Genomic DNA, 18,584 nt, shown 5'->3' on the forward strand with positions numbered 1-18,584 from the left:
TGGGTTGTGGAAGCGAGAGCAGAGTTGGGCAAGCGAAAATTTATCGAAATTAGGTTTCGCTAGAATACTATTCTGAATTTTGTCTTCACTATACTTTTACTCTTAGGTACTGTTTGTTTTCATAAGTCCTAAGACTAAAAATTAGTTCTAAGACTAAAACATAAGTTATTTTTAGTCCTACTCTGTTTGTTTGAAGAGACTAAAATCTCATTAAATGACATACTCAATAGTACACATCACACGCACATAGCTATAGACATAGAGTAGTAGAGTAGGTGTACTATAGGTTCTTAATCCCTTTTAGCACCTCCCCTAGAGACTTATGGATCTAGATAGTTTTAGTCTCTTTTAGTCCCTCATGTTTGGTACTTTAGAGGCTAAAAGAGACTAAAGTGGAGTGACTTATGGATAAGTCCCTCTAAACAAACAGCCCCTTAATAAGTTTTTGTACGCTATAATATTGTTGTAGATAAAAAAAATACTCTTGTATTTCTTTTCCTCCTCCCTATGCGCTCACCGGTGACCACGGTGGTATACTCTCTCTTTGGTTCCGATGGGTGATTTGTTGGCGACAACACGCGGGAGTCGGAGCAAACAAGGCCTCCCACCCCATCTGGATGCTCCCGCTTCTGCGGCCATAGTTGCGCCGAGCTCACAATCTCGAATACGATGTGACCGAGTGACAACGGAGAGGACATGTCGTCCCCTGCTGCCACGAAACACCTCCGCAGCCACACCCGACACCGCGACATGTGCCTATGACTCCGTCCCTAGAGACAGGACTAGGAAGACTCATAGCACACCGCACAGTGGCGAAGAGCATAGAGAGGAGTGCCAGGACAACGGTCGTAAGTGGGCAATTGCCGTGACAGGAAGAAGGCGAGTGGCAGGGACGGAGGCGGCGTGATGTGGTGGGGCTTGGGCATTGGGCACAGGAGACGACGACGCCAACCCAGAGTCGATGCGGGCGACTGACAGCCGAAGCAGCGGTTGCACCGATGACAGTGATGAGGCGGCGGCTGCCTCACCTCCTCTCCAGTTGCATGACCGTCTCCATGCCTAGTACACTCTCGTCGGTGGTGGAGGACGACGAAGAGGAGAGGGGCATCGTTGCCCCTGGCTAGTAGTGTGGCCATGGTGCGCGGTGGCTACCGGCGAGCACAGAGGGAGGAAGAAGAGACGTGCAAGTGTTTTTTTTGTCTGTGATGGTATTCTACCATGTAGAAACTGATGATAATTTAGCGAAGCTAAAATTTAGGATGCTATTCTAGTAAAACCTATGTTTGAGGATGTTATAGTAGCAATTTCCTCGTGGGAAAAGATGAGGGGCTCGTGCTGAGCTACGAGATGAGGACACGTGTCATGATCGGATGGCTGTGACGTCGTTGAGAACTCGAGAAGTTTGGTAGTAATTCTTAGCACTTGTTTACCAATTATCAGCAATCATCATTTCAAGATATACAAGCATTTATGTCGAAAAAACAATAGTAGAATAATCATCATTTCGAGATATACCAAAGGAGAGGTTTATTATTACCCTTGTGGCTTGGTCGATCTAGAAAGAACGGAACTCTCATGTCTTTTGATCGCAACGGCCGCCCATGGACGCTCTGGTGGCAAGCAGGACTAATACTCTGACTTAGAAATTGTCCTGCAAGGTTGAAACAAGAGCAAAAATAGAAGTGGGGCAGTTTGGGTTTAAGTCCTACGTCTGGCTAAAAATACATTAGAAATATAATAAGTTTTAGATAAAATTTATCTAAACAATTTATATTCTATTATTTGAGCCTTAGGCTTGAGAAACTTCAGTACCCCTGGGTTGAAATACTGATGTCTCGAGGAATCAGTTTATGAGCTCTTAGCTTCTCCTTCTGGTTTTTGTGTCCACTTTGCTGCTTCTGTAACCCCCCACAGTTTTAATACAATGATGATACGCAATGCAATCTCGGCGTATTCTCGAAGAAAAACATGGTCATCAAGGTTGACTTAATCTAAGCAACATCCAAATCACACAAACATCAATCAACAAACTTCTTGGACCTACATTTTTCACTTATACTTATAAGCCAAAATTTAAATTTAAAACTTAAATTTAAAGTTGATTTAGATGTTTTTAGTTACAGTTCATTTTTTAGTCTTTACTTTTAAAACACTAGGAACAAGTATATAAAAATTTATCTATAAATTATTTTTTAATTGTTAATACTCATTGTTTCGCTTATGCATGTAAAAAGAGAAAAAGATGACCGCTTTACACTTACACAGCAATCGTATCACTGTTACATCATTTACTGAAACAGACTAATGTAACAGCCAAAGTAAAATGCGCTAGAACTCCATATCATTATTAGTAAAAAGTTCATCCGATGCATGTAACTGAACAACACTGTTTCATAATGGAAGCAAGCGTACGCGCAAAGAATACAGAACTACGGACTTTGCCATTCAGAAGAGGTATGTACACTTGTTGCTTCTGAAACAAAAGGACATTATGAGTATCATAGCCTGTAACTATCTAACAGTAGGACAAAAACTGAGTCTTTCATTTCAGAATCTGAACTGCTCGATCTTGCGAGCCGGCAGATTGAGATCGAGCTTGTTGTTGCATCTGTGTCGCGGAAGGATCTTTGCAGTCTGTAATATTGATACTGACATTCTTCTTGTCCTCCTTATCTGAATTTGTATCAACTGTAACCTGGGCACTGAAATCATCCGTAGAGCTCAAACTGCAGATCGGTGCCTCGTGATCTGAACTATTGTCATGAGGCGGCAGATTAAGATCACCATCAGAAGCCATTTCTGCATCACAGGCACAGCAAGGTCGCCCTGGGGTGAGTAAACACACAACATGGAAAAGGACGATTAACAAGCAAGACAACTTAGACAAGAACTTGCAAAATGCAAGCATTACCCACGTGTTCAATTAAGAAAGACAAGAAATAGTCGGATTCTTGAAGGTTGAAAACGAACAAGTTGCTCACATGAAAAAAAAAGAACAAGAAAAATGGATCATGCTAAGTAATGCTTCATATGTACCCATCCATTACAAAATCATGCTTTGCCAGCTAAATATAAAACTAATATTCTGCCACAACACATTCTAATACAAATCTATAGGTACAATTTTTACATAACAATGAACTTCTAATCTTATAATCAATTGATGGTCAATATCTTTAAAATTCAACTTACATACAAATCAAAAAAAATATGACCAGGTAGCACTATTTATCGTAATGTTGATTTTTTTTCGTGGAAACGCACGAGCATTTTCTTTTTCCTAGCATCATTACAGTTACAAATTTTCAGCAACCTGAAAAATACCAAAATGCCCCCAGCCTTTTCTTTTCAACGTAAACCACAGTGTCTTGTCTTTCTCTTCTCCGTCGTCTCTCTCCCGTTCGCGGCAGGGATAGCCGGCCGGCCGGCGAGCTCCCCCCCTCCGCGCTCTCCCTTGCGGCGGCCCAGGACGGGCTTCTCCTCCCGCCGCCTGCGCTGATCTGCCGCCGCGAGCAGTGGCGCTGTCGTCCTCCAACCTCACCGGTGAGCATCCATCCACATCCTCTTTTCTCATCTCTCTATCCACGCACTTTCTTCTCTTCTGGAATCTGCATTATGAACCCTAGATAGGTTCTCTTCTGGATCTTCCTTAATCTCCCTTAACAATAACAAGTTTTTTTCTGTGTTCCCAAAAAGTTTTGAGGTGCCCCACAATAGATCCGCCTCTGCCGTGGATGTAGTTTGATGGTGATGCAAATGGAATTGCTTTAAATTTTAGCTTTCTTTTGTTTATTATTAGACGAATTTATTACCAAGAAGACATGCTTGTGACTGCGAGTCTGCGACGGTGTTTGTCCCGACTTTGTATTCGGTTTGATCGAGGAAGCGTTTCAGGGCAAAATAGGCATGAAGCTAGTAACTTGGGGGCGCATGAACTGGATATGATTTGGGGAGTGTATAGGTTATAGCGTAGAGCAGTTGTCGTTCGACCATGCATCATGTATGATATATTGATATGGTTATGATGGTTTTATGGTTATCACTTGAGTGGATTTCATAATACCTTAGTTATTGCGATCAGTGGTAATAAATGTGACATTTTTACGATAATTTTGGCTTATAATTTAAAATTTTAGCTATAAATAACTTCTCAGTTGCTTTTTTTTTTGCTTTTTTTTTTGTAAAAAATGGTATGGGTAGATTTGTCTTTAAAATACTACCATAACATCGTAAATTTATTACTCTCTCCTATTACAAATAAGTGTTATTTTGAATATGGACACAAGATACTTATTTGATTATTAATTGCTAATACATATAAAAATGTGTGAAATTGTAATATTTTGAAATTATTTCAGACAAATAATATTTTAAAGAGACATCTAACCATATCAGTTTTAAAAAATGAATAGAAATTATTCAAGGGATATTAATGGTCACAAACGTGTTAGCTGCACGTATTACAAAAACATCACTCCTGGTGCCTCACTTCTGTCGCACTGCTCGATCCCTCCTCCGTTCTGTTTATGGGGATCTCTCTATTTGTCGGCATGTGCTAACCCTGTTTCTTTCATGGAAATGGGAAGGGAGCTCATCGAGTGAGGGCAAATAGATTGGTCTTATGCTGCCGGAGAGGGATTTTGGTTAGTTGTGGTTATGTAACGTGTCTCCTTGGTTCCTCTGCCATCGAATTCTAGATGATAAATCCATTCTCCTTTCAATCGAAAACGGTAATTTTCTAAATCCCAAAATTTTCACTGGTGATACAAGCAATTGTCTTTCACCTTGAATCAGCCCAATTCATTTTTTTGTGGGTGTTGGGGGGATCAAGCAATTTTTCATTACCCAGATTCAGGAGAAACACAAGGTCCCATTTCATTCATGCTTATGTTTCCAATGTTGATTCTGACTCCTGCACATGTTGCCTTGGATTAGTGCATCTGCAGGTGCTGATCACTGTGCTAAATGGAGCTCCCAGTTGCGGACCCTGGACCGGTAAGGGCTGAAGGTTTGCTTCTCCAGTGCAGCTATTGTGATTCAGAGGCAATGCACAAACTTGCGCAGCTCCTGCTCCCTGGCCTGGCTGCAGTATGTGTTGACAGCACCACAGGTGATCTCTTCAAGAAGCCATCTGTTGTCGCTGTTGACCTGAGGAAAGAGATGGTTGACTATTTTACACAGAGAAGTGAGACATTCATATCCGATTCGCTTATCGAATCAGAAGTGAATCAGGATCAAGAGAATGAGATGCCGGAGGATCCATTTGAGATTATATCCATTTTCATGGATGATTTTAGTAGCACCAAGAGGAACATTATCGGCCATGTCTCTTGGTGGCTGATGAGTGACAGCCGTGACGATAAGATTGATGACTTTGTCCAAGAAATGGAGATGACGCGTTTCTGGCCACTGGAAAGGAGAGAAGCCATTGCTGAGGTCCTCCTCAAGAATGTAGACCTGAAAACCAAGTACCACTGCCCTGAGAAATATGAAAATGAAGAACATCTCGCTGATCATAAGGCCCAATGTAACTTCAGACCTATTACCTGCCCCAATGAGGGATGCCGAGCAAAAGTTTCTGTTCGCTGCATGCAAGACCATGATTCAGCTTGCCCATTTAAGATCATTACATGTGAGCAGAGCTGCGAGAAGCGTCTTATGAGATGTGATATGGATAGGCACTGTGTGACTGTCTGCCCCATGAGGCCCATGAAGTGCCCTTTTGGTTGTGATTCCTCCTTTCCTGAGTGCAATCTTGAGCAACACTGTTCTGAGTTTCTTCAGTCACACCTCTTTAAGATCCTCAAGGTTATTCATAAGAAAGGTTTTACAGATGATGGGCTCAAGGACCATGCTCTACAGCTTGAAAAGGTTAGGCTTTACAATGTGTAACACATGCTTTTCAATTAAAATGGCTGCCCTCTTTGTTGCTTTGGAAACTTCTTGTCAAATCATTGTGACGGAAGGAGATATGGACTGCAGTTATGTGATATCTGGAATGATCTTTCTTTTTTCTGCAGTATGACAATGATGGTAAGCTGGCAAAATCTTGGGATGTGAGATCTCTTACCAATGCTGTAAAGAATCTTGAAGCCAAGATGAAAGATGATGGTTCAAGTTAGAGTCGTGGCATGTATGTAGCAAAATACTTTTTTTTTAGAAAATACAAGCTCACCTGAAGGCGTCAAAATTCAAAATGCAAGATGGATATTGCATGGTTTAGTTTGAAGAGTTTTTTCCACTCAGTAAGTCAGTATACAGAAAAAGGTACACAATTATGCATGCTTTTTTTTTGTTACAACAATATTTTCCCCTTATGATTTTGCTCAGAATGGGCTAGCTTTCTATGATGTAAAGTACCGTTATTGTATCCTTGCCTAATTTGTCCAAGGAACTCATTTTGGCATATAAATTGAGAATCATCTATAAAAATTCTCTTTCTCGTATCAGCTAATCCCACCAGCTGAAGTTAAATGCTACTCCTCACAACATGATGTCATTTTAGACTTGTGAAAGTTAATATGGCACAACTTTGACCTTCAATCTTAAAGAAATTTGACTTTTATAAAAGTCAAAACATCTTGTAATAGGAAAAGGATGGAGTATACTTTAAGGAGACGCAAATCACCTCATACTAGCACTACTTTACCCTGTGTTTTACTGTTGACTGATCTGTAGATACAAATACAAAGAGGCTACCATTTAGTATTACAAAAAATCTCCTCATTCTGACCAGCATTTCTTTCAAGACACAAACATTTACAGAAAGATGAAAGTCCAAAGCAAAGCAAAATTGATGTGCAAAAATCAACTTCACTGTGTTCAGCTCTCCATGGAAATTTGTCAGTAACTAACTACTGTCAGTATTAAAGCTTGACTACCAATCAGAAGACAACATAGGGTTTCTTGATTCCTGGCTGATGAGACAACTCAAGGTACTGTATCAGTTCAGACAACACTTTCACCAAAAAACAGAGAGTTTCAGACAACACCGAGCTCCAGCTCTTTTTACGTCTCATGCTGTTAATATATCAACATTTAAAGAAATAGAAAAATTATAGCCAAAGTAAAATGCATCAGAATTCCAACACTATCAGAAGTAAAATGTTCATCCATTTCATGATGGAAGCAAGCGCACAATGAATACAGAACTATGGACTTCACCATTCTGAACAGGTATGTACATTTGTTGCTTATGAAACAAAAAGATAGTATGAGTAGTATAGCCTGTAACTATACACCAGTCAGTAGACAAAAACGGAGTTTTTCATTTCAGACTATAGAATCTAAACTGTCCTTGTGGTCAGGAATATTGATATCAACAACAGCATTGACGGTGTCCATCTTCTTATCTGAATTGGTACAAATGGGAGCCTGAGCTTTGAGATCATCCATAGAGCCGAACTGTCATTGCGAGGTGCCAGATTGAGATCGAGTTTGTTTTGCATGTGTCACAGAAGGATCTTTCAGTCAGGAATATTTATATTGAGATCAATGTGTCCGTCTTCTTATCTGAATTGCATGTGTCTTCTTCTCCATATCTGAATTTGCATCAACGGGAACCTGGGCATTGAGATCATCCGTAGAGCTGAAACTGCAGGTCGGTGCCTTGTGATCTGAGCTGTTGTTATGAGGCGGCAGATTGCTTTGCATCTGCATCACAGAAGGATCTTTGTGGTCAGGAATATTGGTGTCAACACCACCACTGATGGTCTCTTTCTGCTTGTCTGAATTTGTATCAATGGCACTGAGATCATTGTTTTGCCTCTGAATCACAGAAGGATCCGCATTTACTTCACTCGTTGTTGGCCTGGGTGGAGTCCTCGGTGCATCATTGTCATTGATGCCACCCTGAGCATAATCAGAAGCTGGTTTCTTCACAGGTTGTTCTGGCAGCACTGGGATTCTGGCTGTTCGCCTTTTCCTTGGCACATGGAAATTCAAAACATCGATGCCACCCTGAGCATTGCCTGAAGATTGAATTTGCGTATGCGAATGCGCATCTGGATTGTTCTTGCACCGCAGCTCATGCTCTGCACAAGAACGTCTACCCTTGAAGTGCTTGTCACAAAAACTGCACCGACTGTTCTCTTGAGGACCATCAGAAGCCATTCCTGGATCACAGCATGCTCGCAGTAAGTAAAGACACATCATTGAGAAGGAGAACTAAGCAAGCAAGCTACTCTTTCAAGTAAGAAGTTGCAAAATGCAGAACACTACTACCATGTGAACATTTAAGAAGGACAATAATTAGTCAGATTCACGGGAAGAAGAACTAGAAAAATGGATCAGTAATAACCCAATTGCGAACTCTCTGAACTATCAAAAGAATTGCTGAAGCAGACAGAGTCCTGCCTAATGGTGAATATTCTTGCCATGGCCAGAACAACTCAAGAACTGAATCATCAACTAACCTAGAGCTAGAGTGTCTTATTCAGCAGGAATTACACTCGCTATTTCATGATTTATCTCAAGCATTTAGCCAAATACGGTGAGACCATTTGATCATAGAACCAAAATATAACCAAATAAAAGAGGCACTGCAATTCGTCAGGCAAACAACCATTTGATCACAAAACCAAGAAAAGACAGCACTAGCCTATTAGGCACCGCAATGAGAATTGAATTTGTGCAGTAAAGACTAGAGCTTTAGATCATAGGATGGGCTCGGAATCTGTACCTCTGAACATCACAGAGGGATGTTCCTGGTCATCAATATTGATACCAGCTTTCATGTTTTGCTGTTGCATCTGAGCAATACTTGCCAGAGCATCGACCCTCCTCCTCTCATCACCTCCATAGGATTCCACAGAAGATGATGAACTCTTGTCGGAGCATGTCATCAGCACCTGATCTGGATTACTAGTGCCTGGCTCATCATCAGAAAGTGTAGCTCTTCTAGGGCGTGGCCGAGTCCTCAAACTCGCTATAACACTTGCAACTAATTTCTCATGCTGGCTTAATAACACATCGCCTAATGATTCTATTCGAACGTGCACATAAGGATTGTGCTTGCACTGCCGCTCATGCTCTACCAAATGATCTGTGTCTTTAAAGTTGGTGCCACAGAACTGGCACAAGTGCCTTGGAGCACCATCAGAAGCCATTTCTGGATGACATGAAGGTAGTAAGTAAATACACATCATCAAGCAATAACTTGCAAAATGCCGAACATTACCATATGATATCAATTAAGGAGGATATGAAGTAATCAGATTTCTCAAGGAAACAACAAACAATTTGCTCCAGAAACAAGAGCTAAGAAATGGATCAGAAAGAACTCGCAGAACCGAGCCAAATTCTTGATTGATGGCAAAATATTATTGGCATGAACAGAGCAATTCAAGAACTGAAACACAGCCATAGAATTTAGGGCTACAGAGCTACACAATGCGACACACAACCAAGAAAAGACAAAACTATCCTAATAGCCAGTGCAATGTTGAATTGAATTCACAGGGTAAAATAAAGACTAGAGCTTCAGATCATAGGATGGTCACGGAATCTGCACCTTTGAATATGCGGGGGTTCTATCGAATGAGCAAAGCGAGATCAAATTCGTCAGGAGAGGCAAAATCTTGCAGGCCGAACCGCTGAAACAAAGAACGCAGGAAATGCATTAGCATCAAGTCATCGAATATGGCAAACAAACCAAGAACTCAGAGACAATCTCGTATCAGATTCTTCACTGCAACCCGGTCATGAACAGCAAACCAAGAACCACACCTCAGATTGTACGATCGTAGGATTGCGGGCCGAAGAGCTGAAACAAGCGATGAAATGCATTAGCAGGAACCAAGCAGATTAGGCAAACAAACAAACCAAGAACCCAGAAAGGAATCACGTCAGATTCTTGGGTGGCGGAGGACCAAATTAACCAACAACTGGAACCTGATCATGAACGGTAAACCAAGAAGGCAAGAACCGCAAGAACCTGATCCCACCTCAGATTGTTCTTGGGGGAGCAATTCCTTGGGGAATCGAGCTTCCTAATCCCCCGATTCCCCTTCCGCTTCTTTGAGCTCTCTCTCTCTTTCGCTCTCGGTGGACGCCGCGAGTAAACTGACACCGAGCGCGAGGGCGATCGTGCTCTTATAGGCTGCGGCATCCTATGAACCTGGACTCTGCTGCGCCCTAGGTTCATCCTGGCGCAGCCGCGCCGTCTCGCTGCGCGGCGGCGAACCGTGGGTTTTGGTTTCGGAAGCCAGCGAGCGAGAGAGAGAGAGAGAGAGAGAGAGAGAGGGAGGGAGGATTGAGTTCGTTGGGGGAAGAAGAGGGCTTGTGCTGAGCTACAGGATGAGAACACGTGTCACAATCGGACGGCTGTGCTGCTCCGGAGCTGAACCTGCATTTCATTACACGAGACAGATTTTTTAAAATTTATTTTTAAGAACTTAATAAATAATTTTATTACTAAACCTTCTAAATAAATATTTTTATGATCTTGACCTTTTCGCTACGCCACCCTATCTGGCATGACAAGACAATATACCCCGCTGAGTAGCTGCCATACTATCGGGGTGGTGTTCTATCTTGGCGTGACAATCATTTTTGCCATGTTAGGAGAGTAACGTGGCCACAATGATGAAATTTTTACGCGCGGGTTCAGTTGTAATTTTTTTTAATAAAATCAGTACAAACCACACTGTCAAGATTGAGATTATCTAACTTTAATGTGTCAGAGAGACACAATCACATGTTTGCTACAAAGCAACAGAAATGTTACGTCAGAGGAGCCACAGTGATTGACATGTTTGCTACAGAGTAAGAGAAATGTTACGTTAGAAGAGCCGCGCCCATCAGAACATGCATAGTGCCACTGCATTAAGCTAGACAACTTTCAGAGCATATTAGCTGCAAAATATGGCATAAGGAGACAAAGAAACATCACATCCTTTTTTCTTGTCAAAAAAAAAAAAATGACAGTGTACTTTACTATTGGCTGATCAGTACATACAATGACGATATCACACCATTTAGTACGAAAAAAGAACAGTTCATTCTGAACCAAGAATCATGTTACAAACATTTACAGAAAGCAGAGCAAAATTGATCTACAGATTGCTGGTACAAAAGGATGGCAAGCTAATGCATTGTATTGCACATGCAGGATGGAAATCAGCTTCACTGCTCAGTAACCAAGCTATCACTTAAGATCATGGCCTTTGACGCCCAAGAAAGTTTGTCAGTCAAGAGAACTACTCCTATCAAAGCTTGTGACTATCCATCAGAAGACAAGAAGTTTTTTTTTTTCCTTTCCTGACTGATGAACCACCTACAGACAACTCAACGAACTGTATCAGTTTCAGACAGCACCCCATATTTCACCACAAACAAAAAGCTTCAGCTTCCGACAACACCGAGCACCAGATTGGTTCACCGAAGATTGCTCGTGCCACACCACAGCTGAGGTTCAAGTTTCAGCTTTCGCTCTTTCAGCACAACAGAATCAGGACGGCCAGCAAAACCTCGAGGACGATCGCACTTCCAAACATAGTGACATCGCTTGTGGCCTCCCAGTGCCTGACCTGACCCGAATGACTTTCCACAGGTGATGCATCGGTGGCTCTTCTCCTTGAGAGCAACTGAAAGATCACCGAACTTCATCTCCTCATCTGAACTGTTGATTCTTGGTTTCCTTAACGCAGCATCACCAACAAGTTCATGATCAAAATCATTCAGATCCATCTCCTTCTTGGGAACAATTGGGACCAAACAGTTTTCCTTGTCACTCTGCCCATAGCAATTCGCATAGGCTGAGTTACTATCATTGATTGGCACCTTGGAGTCAACAGACCGAACCAAAGAATGATCTAGAACATTCGTGTTAACCTCCGTCAGCACAATGGATCTCAAACTACTGTCGTCCTTGTCTCCTAGATAGCAATCCTCATAAGCTGACATCTTGTGAAAGCGCTCTGAAAGCAGCAGCAAAGCATCTGCAGCATCTATCTCCTCCAAACTGAATTCTGGTGTCTGCCTCTTTGATCGCAATGATCGCTTACGCTTCACTGAAGAAAACACCATTAGATTCTGCATGCTATCAGAAATGGCCAGTGCTTCAATCAGCCCTGCAGCTTCTTCCTCAGGCATGGCCACCACCTTCTCGCCACCGTGCATCCTCATGTGCCCCCTCAGAGAATTGGAGGATGAAAACACCTTTGAGCACATCTGGCATTGTGTTTCCAGGGACAACAGCGAGGGCTTATCATTGCAGGGCCTCAGCAGCGGCAAGCGCAGATCAACAGCAGCAGGAGGGCTTGACGTGCTCTTTGGCTGGTTACCAATACGCCAGTGGCATGACATGTGGCCTCCAAGAGCATTCCCTGAACGGAAGCTCTTGTTGCACTTGCTGCAGCAATACTTCCGAGGCCTTCCTCTTGGTGCCATATCTGTATCATCGGAAGTTATGCTAAGTTAGAACATAGCATGAGGAAGAAAACATTTTTAGAATTGGGAGATTTGCCTGAGTAAAATTAACAGATGAATTTCAAAACAGAAATTTCAACAAAGAGCTATTTAGTTAACCATAAACCACAAAACTTGGAGACAACACAAGACACATTAGAATATTAGAAAGTAAGTACTAATGTCAAACGCACAAACAGTACGAGTGACTGAAGAAAAAGTGAAAACTACAGAGCTTATCTGCCATGGAAGCAAAGCAAACGTTGTATCCAGAGCCATGGCCTCCACCACTCAGGAAAACAATAATCATATTGCTGCATACAAAATAAAAACAGAACTATTATCTACACTGGCCAAAACTATGCTATGAACACTGTAAGATAAAGCAAACATGAACTCAGTTATTATTGCTTCAGCTAGCTGTATACAAAAGCAGAATCTGTGTCTACACTGAGCAAAATGGATGTTACATTAACACTGTAAGATAAAGCAAACATGAGCTCAGCTATCGTTGATTCTTTCAAGCATGTTTGCAGCAACTGGTGGTCAGGAAAGACAACCGGAGCTAATGGTTGCAACAACTCAACAAGTGAAGAGTGTGGCGGTTTTCTTTACCTGGATGCTTCTTGATACTTGTCTTTCCAATCTGCGAGGAGAAGAGGAAGCAGAACAGGTGGGACGCCGCTTGATTGCTCAGGGAAGACAACTACTCGATCGCTGAAACAAGAATGCGTGAAGCGAATTAGCCCTCAAAGCAGGTGCAAGCGATCAAGAACGCTCATCAAACTGCTCCAATTCTCAACCAGAGGAACAAACTACAGAACTGCTCTGCCATGGAAGCAAAACAAGAATCAAGAACCATGGCCTTCACCACTCAGGGGGAAAAACATTCTGTGACTTGCTGTATGGAAAATCAGAATCACTATCTACAGTAGCCAAACTGGATATTCTATGAACATTGCAAACATATGAACTCAGCTGTTGTTGCTGCAGCTTGCTGCTTGCTGTATATAAAACAAAAGCAGAATCCGACCCGGCAAAACAAAAGCAGAATCACTATCTACAGTCTGTCCATGAAGGTCGGCAAGAACACAGGGGGACGCAAGACGAAGCAAAAACATGAACTGAAACCACTGATTCCTGCTCCTTCGAAGCATTTGCGCGAACACAGAGATGGCATTCCATCGTATAACCCCAGGAAAGGCAGAGCTTGGCGTTTCTTTACCTAGCCGATCGGCGTGGAGAAGAAGAAGGGACGCAGAACAGGCGCGGCCGGATTGCTCAGCAGCGAAGACGACGGCGAGAATGCGCGAAGAGAATCGATCAGCCCCTCGGAGGAATTCGCCGCCTCGCCTCGCCTCCCCACCTTCCTCTTGCTCCTCTCCTCTCCTCTCCGCTACGCTCTCTCTGGCTCTCTGGCTACACTGCAACCGCGATCCTCGGAAAGCGCGCCCCGCGAGAGTGGCTAATATAGGCCCGGTGCGGCCTACGAACGTGGACGCGGCGCTGTGCCAGGTTCATCCTGGCGGCCGCGTGGAGAGCGCCGCGCCTCGCCGGCCGGCTTGTCGCTGGCGAAGGCGAAGGCGAAGGCTAAAAGGCTTGGAAGGGTTTGGGCGGCTGCGATCGAGACGCGTGGCATCCATCGGACGGCTGACGTGGCGCCGCGTGGGTGAGCTCTCAACTGCAGCTCGGATACTGCTGGGGCTGGGCTGGTTGATCTTGGTCAGAGCCAAGAAAAAACTTACGCTTTTACTCCCGTTCGATATAAATTATAAACTAGGGCCGACGTTCGGCCGGACACAGTATAAGTTAACTTATGTCTCGCACGCAAAATATAGTAGTAGATTAATATATAATTAATTAATTATTAATTATTAAAAATATAAAATAGATTAATATGATTTTTTAAAATAACTTTTCTATAAAAATTTTAAAAAATAAACTGTTTAACCGTTCGGGAAGCGTGCGTACGGAAAACAAGGAAGATAAGTTAAAGAGCAAGTATAATAGTAGACTATAAGCCGACTAAATGCTGACGTGAAAGAAAGAGAAGATGAGAGAGGAGAAGTGGATTATAAGCTTATGCCAGCTCATGTATAAGAACAAAGATACTCTATGAGAGAGACATGTGGGTTATACATTAAAAATGAAGGGCTAACCATTATATGAGTGAGCTATAAAAAGACTACAAAGAGTCTTATAGCTAGCTTGTTGGCTATATTATTAACCTTGCTCTAAGGAGCCTCGCGACGCAGCCGATATCAGATAATATTAATTACTTAGAGCAAGGCTAATAATATAGCCAACAAGCTGACTATAAGACTTCTTATAGTTTTTTCTTAGCTCATCCATAGACTAGTTAGCTCTTTATCATTAATGTAGGACATACATGTCACTCTCCCATAGTTTTTTGGTTTCTGTGTCCAAGTTGGCTATAAGCTTATAGTCTGTTTACACTCTCTCATCAACTCTCTCCTCCATATAAACATATAGACAACTTATAGCCTGTTATTATATACTATTTGGTACCAGCTATCATGTACCAGCAGGACGGAGATCAACATTGGCGAAGAGTAGCACGAAGCGTGGAGATGTAGTGTGGAAGCGCAGCGCCGGCGAGCAGCACGGAGGAGGGATGCTGGCGAGCAACACTTTTGAGTCTACTTTTGCTGATTCGTCGTATTAAAAAAATTATATTATTATTAATTATTTTATTATGATTTAATTTATTATTAAAGACACTTTAAATATGACTTATAATATTACATATCTATATAAAAATTTTGAATAAGACAAACGGTTAAATATAAATTTAAAAGTAAACTACGTCAAATAAATACCGAAGGTAGTACTTAAGAGGATTAGAGGTAGGTAGTTTGTTATCTAATTATGAAACTATGGGATTGTCAAATCGGCGTCAATAACTGGTATAGCGGGTTATCTTTTAGCTTGTTAGTGAAAAAAAAGCAAACGATATATTTATAAATAGAAAATAAATTATAAATAAAATTTTTATATACATGTTCGTATCGATCTAAAAGTCAAATATGAAAAATAAACAACGATAAAAAAACTTCAAAATCAACTTTAAATATAAGGTTAAAATTCAAATTTTGGCTTATAAGCATAAGCAACCAAAAGATGGGCAGGGGCGGATCTAGCATGAGGACGGCAGGGGCTCGAGTCCCCGTTACTCCCGTTAAGCTATTCGAGCCTCCATAGATACCCCTAAAATTTTATAGCAAAAATCAATAAAAAAGAAACTAAAACTCTATCTAACTTGTTCAGACCTATCTAATATCGTTAGCTAGATCCGGTAAAAATGGTGGGGATGTTAGCATCTTTAGGCACTGTAACAAGACGTCATGTTTCATAATCTTCAAAATATGTGCGAGAAATGGGAGGGATCAGCCGAAGTTCAGAAGACAACTAACATGCTGTTTGCGCACAAATGTAGCAGTTCCGTTCAACAAATTGAACAGCATTAATGCTTCATCAACAGACATTGTCATTTCTTTGTATTCTCGAAAAGGGAACGTCTCCAGGAACTATTGCATCGTTGACAGTAGTGATGAGTTCATAATGTAGTGCTTGATGTCTTATACAAAAATCCTGAAATTTATAAAAAAAAAAACCCTGAAATTATCTATACTTTGAGCACTATTTCATTGTCGCGTGCCATCTGAACTCAGAGTGTACCAAGGCAGGCCATTTGTACAGAGCATCTCAGTGGAATTTAATTGTCATGGTGATACCAACAGTACGCTACCATAACTTAGTAGATCATGCAGCTACCCACTTCCATCGAGCTGCCCATGGGAGAGAAGGTGTGCCATGTATTGCTGAAAAAGCACAGTGAAATATGTATAAAACATGCAAATTATGCAGGGACAGGTTATATCCTAACAAACAAAAGAATATATGCGCTTTCGAGAGAAAATGCAGATTTGCAAGTGCTTAGCAAATGGAGTGTACAGTTAATGAAACATAAGTGGGTAACTACTTACTGCATGGTAGGCATATGGAGGTTTTCCTTGCCGATCAAAATGCTTTGCCATGATAGAGAACTCTAATGGGCCCCAGTCATCTATTTCGAAGCAATTACCCAATGCAGCCTTGTAAAGCTACAAACCACCGAATGAAATCCAACATCACCTTCTGAAGTAAGTGAGCAAGTAAATAAACAACACAGCACTTGCTTCAAATGCAACATTCTGTTAAGATGACAAAAAAAAAATGGTAGGCACAAGACATATATTTCAGTTTTCAGACCTTTGCAGTGTCAGTTAATAGCTCAGTACCAGCAGGATAGGAGGCGTAAAATTGGTCGCCCCTAGAAATGCCAGCCCTTGTCCTGTAATAAGTTCAGAGATTATTGGCAGGCAAGCAAAACAAGTGAGGAAACTCTGCAACTGCAAGTACACAAGGAGTGATAATTCAGTAGTACTATACGTAACGTATTGCTCGTATAAGCATAGGTGAGGAGGGTAGTGAAGCAGTAGAATCCAGCATACGACACCATACGCCGGAACTTCTGGATCTTTAAGACCTCCTTACATTCGTAGAAAAAAATATCCATTCCACAGCAGGTGATGCTGGTGTTAGGAAAGAAATATTAAATCAGTTGATGCACACAGTTAACGGTAGCCCAGTGATTGGAAAAGAACTCTGTAAATAAAATGACAATATATTATCTTCAGCCAATTGCAGAACATTTCAGCCATAGATCATAGATATCAAGGTTAGCTTTAAACTCGAAGAGTTTTGGCATGGAACAAACATAAAGTGACTTATAATATAAAATAAAGTGAGCGTAAAATAGTAGCTAAATATACATCCCCTCACAACTAGGATCAATTCTGCGGACTAAAATTCACCCTACCAATTGAAATTATACACAGCAATTGACAGCGAGACAGAGAGGGAAAAAAAAAAGGCAAACCAAATACCCACAGGCTGAATCGGTGCAGGGCTTGCTGCCGGGCTGGGGACGGCCGAGGATGCAGTCCGGCCTCCTGGTAGCCTCGTCGCCAGCAACGGGAGCCAAGCCAACGGCCCCCCCTGGATCCGCCGCCGTCGCCGTCGCTGCTCGCGCCGCCGCACCTCCCTCCGCCGCACGCGGCGCAGCACAGGATGGAATAAGTCCATTTAAGATACCGTCTGGACCATAAAACTGGATACAACTAGTCCCTAAACTATTAAAACCGGTGCGAAATAGGTCCCTCGACGGTTTTGACTGAACTTGGCGCCACAATGGCTAGTTTAACTAGCTCTCCATCCCATGTCGTATTGACATGACGCTTACGTGAAAATTATATATCAAAAATATAGTGAGTCCACCTATCAGCTGAGAAGGGAGAAGGAATAACATGTGGAACCCACGTGGGCCCCACTATATTTATTTCTTTTGGGTAGCTAACTGTGAGCATACGTGGGTCTGTTATTTTTAAATCATTTTTTGTGTAGCTGACAGGTGGGCTCACTGCTTTTTTGATATATAATTGCCACGTAAGTGCCATGTCAATGCCACATGGGACGGAAATTTAGGCCAACTAGCCATGTAGGTGCCAAATCAGCCAAAACCGCCGAGGGACCTCTTCTGCGCCGGTTTTGACAGTTCAGGGACCGATTATATCTGGTTTTATGATCCAAGGATAAAAAGTAGACTGGATGATAAGTCGAGGGATCTCAAGTGGACTTATTCCGCACAGGATGGATGGCTCGAGCTAAACACGAATACAAGTGGGCCTCAGCCCTCCAACGAGGCAGAGCCCATCCGGCCCAACACTCGTACGCATCCGCGGGCTGGGTATATGTGATGCTACAAGTAAACATGCTCTAATTATAAATTAATTAGGCTTAAAAAATTCGTCTCGTGGATTACCACTCATCTATGAAATTAGTTTTTTTAATTAGTCTATATTTAATACTTCAAATTAGCGTCCAAACATCCGATGTGACATGAGGCTAAAAAGTTTAGCCCTATCTAAACAACCCCTTAGGATGTGTTTGGTTTGTGGACTAGATAGGATGGTGGGTTGGATTCATCACTGTTTTGCAGGATAGGTTGGATCTATTTTTCTGTTTGGTTGGAGGGATGGGTTGTACCCTGTTTTTTGTTTGGTTGGAGGGATAGAAGGAGATAGAGTGAACCCATCATTTGTTTGGTTTGAGGG

The 18,584-nt window shown here is 42.0% G+C and overlaps 4 protein-coding genes across 6 annotated transcripts; 1 reads left to right on the top strand and 3 right to left on the bottom strand.

Annotated features, from left to right (window-relative positions):
- The first annotated feature begins 3,465 nt into the window (after positions 1-3,465).
- LOC102708391 lies at positions 3,466-6,454 on the top strand. The gene is made up of 3 exons (XM_006664080.3): positions 3,466-3,543; positions 4,936-5,871; positions 6,021-6,454. The coding sequence occupies exons 2-3, from the start codon at positions 4,966-4,968 to the stop codon at positions 6,120-6,122; spliced, it is 1,008 nt and encodes a 335-aa protein (XP_006664143.1). The 5' UTR covers positions 3,466-3,543; positions 4,936-4,965; the 3' UTR covers positions 6,123-6,454.
- A 611-nt stretch (positions 6,455-7,065) lies between these two features.
- LOC102717762 lies at positions 7,066-10,049 on the bottom strand. Of its 2 annotated transcripts, none has more exons than XM_015843290.2 (5): positions 9,945-10,049; positions 9,727-9,763; positions 9,512-9,593; positions 8,681-8,941; positions 7,066-8,114 (listed from the first exon to the last, which is right to left on the bottom strand). In XM_015843290.2, the coding sequence occupies exons 4-5, from the start codon at positions 8,841-8,843 to the stop codon at positions 7,492-7,494; spliced, it is 786 nt and encodes a 261-aa protein (XP_015698776.1). In that variant the 5' UTR covers positions 8,844-8,941; positions 9,512-9,593; positions 9,727-9,763; positions 9,945-10,049; the 3' UTR covers positions 7,066-7,491. The 2 variants fall into 2 exon arrangements, with proteins under 2 accessions (XP_015698776.1, XP_015698775.1); XM_015843289.2 differs by having other exon boundaries at positions 8,681-9,109.
- An 887-nt stretch (positions 10,050-10,936) lies between these two features.
- On the bottom strand, positions 10,937-13,905 carry LOC102718046 (zinc finger protein 320-like). Its single transcript, XM_006664612.3, has 3 exons — positions 13,634-13,905; positions 13,024-13,125; positions 10,937-12,392 (listed from the first exon to the last, which is right to left on the bottom strand). The coding sequence occupies exon 3, from the start codon at positions 12,388-12,390 to the stop codon at positions 11,377-11,379; it is 1,014 nt and encodes a 337-aa protein (XP_006664675.1). The 5' UTR covers positions 12,391-12,392; positions 13,024-13,125; positions 13,634-13,905; the 3' UTR covers positions 10,937-11,376.
- Positions 13,906-15,824: 1,919 nt separating this feature from the next.
- Positions 15,825-17,557, bottom strand: LOC107305432. Of its 2 annotated transcripts, XR_001551586.2 has the most exons (6): positions 17,362-17,557; positions 16,866-17,003; positions 16,681-16,762; positions 16,416-16,532; positions 16,108-16,250; positions 15,825-16,020 (listed from the first exon to the last, which is right to left on the bottom strand). XR_001551586.2 is itself a non-coding variant. In XM_015843119.2 (5 exons), the coding sequence occupies exons 2-5, from the start codon at positions 16,985-16,987 to the stop codon at positions 16,200-16,202; spliced, it is 372 nt and encodes a 123-aa protein (XP_015698605.1). In that variant the 5' UTR covers positions 16,988-17,003; positions 17,362-17,557; the 3' UTR covers positions 15,825-16,199. The 2 variants fall into 2 exon arrangements, 1 of the variants encoding a protein (XP_015698605.1); XM_015843119.2 differs by having other exon boundaries at positions 15,825-16,250.
- Between the last annotated feature and the right edge of the window lie 1,027 nt (positions 17,558-18,584).

This window comes from Oryza brachyantha, chromosome 12 (genome assembly GCF_000231095.2).
Source record: "Oryza brachyantha chromosome 12, ObraRS2, whole genome shotgun sequence".
NCBI classification, from domain to species: Eukaryota; Viridiplantae; Streptophyta; class Magnoliopsida; order Poales; family Poaceae; genus Oryza; species Oryza brachyantha.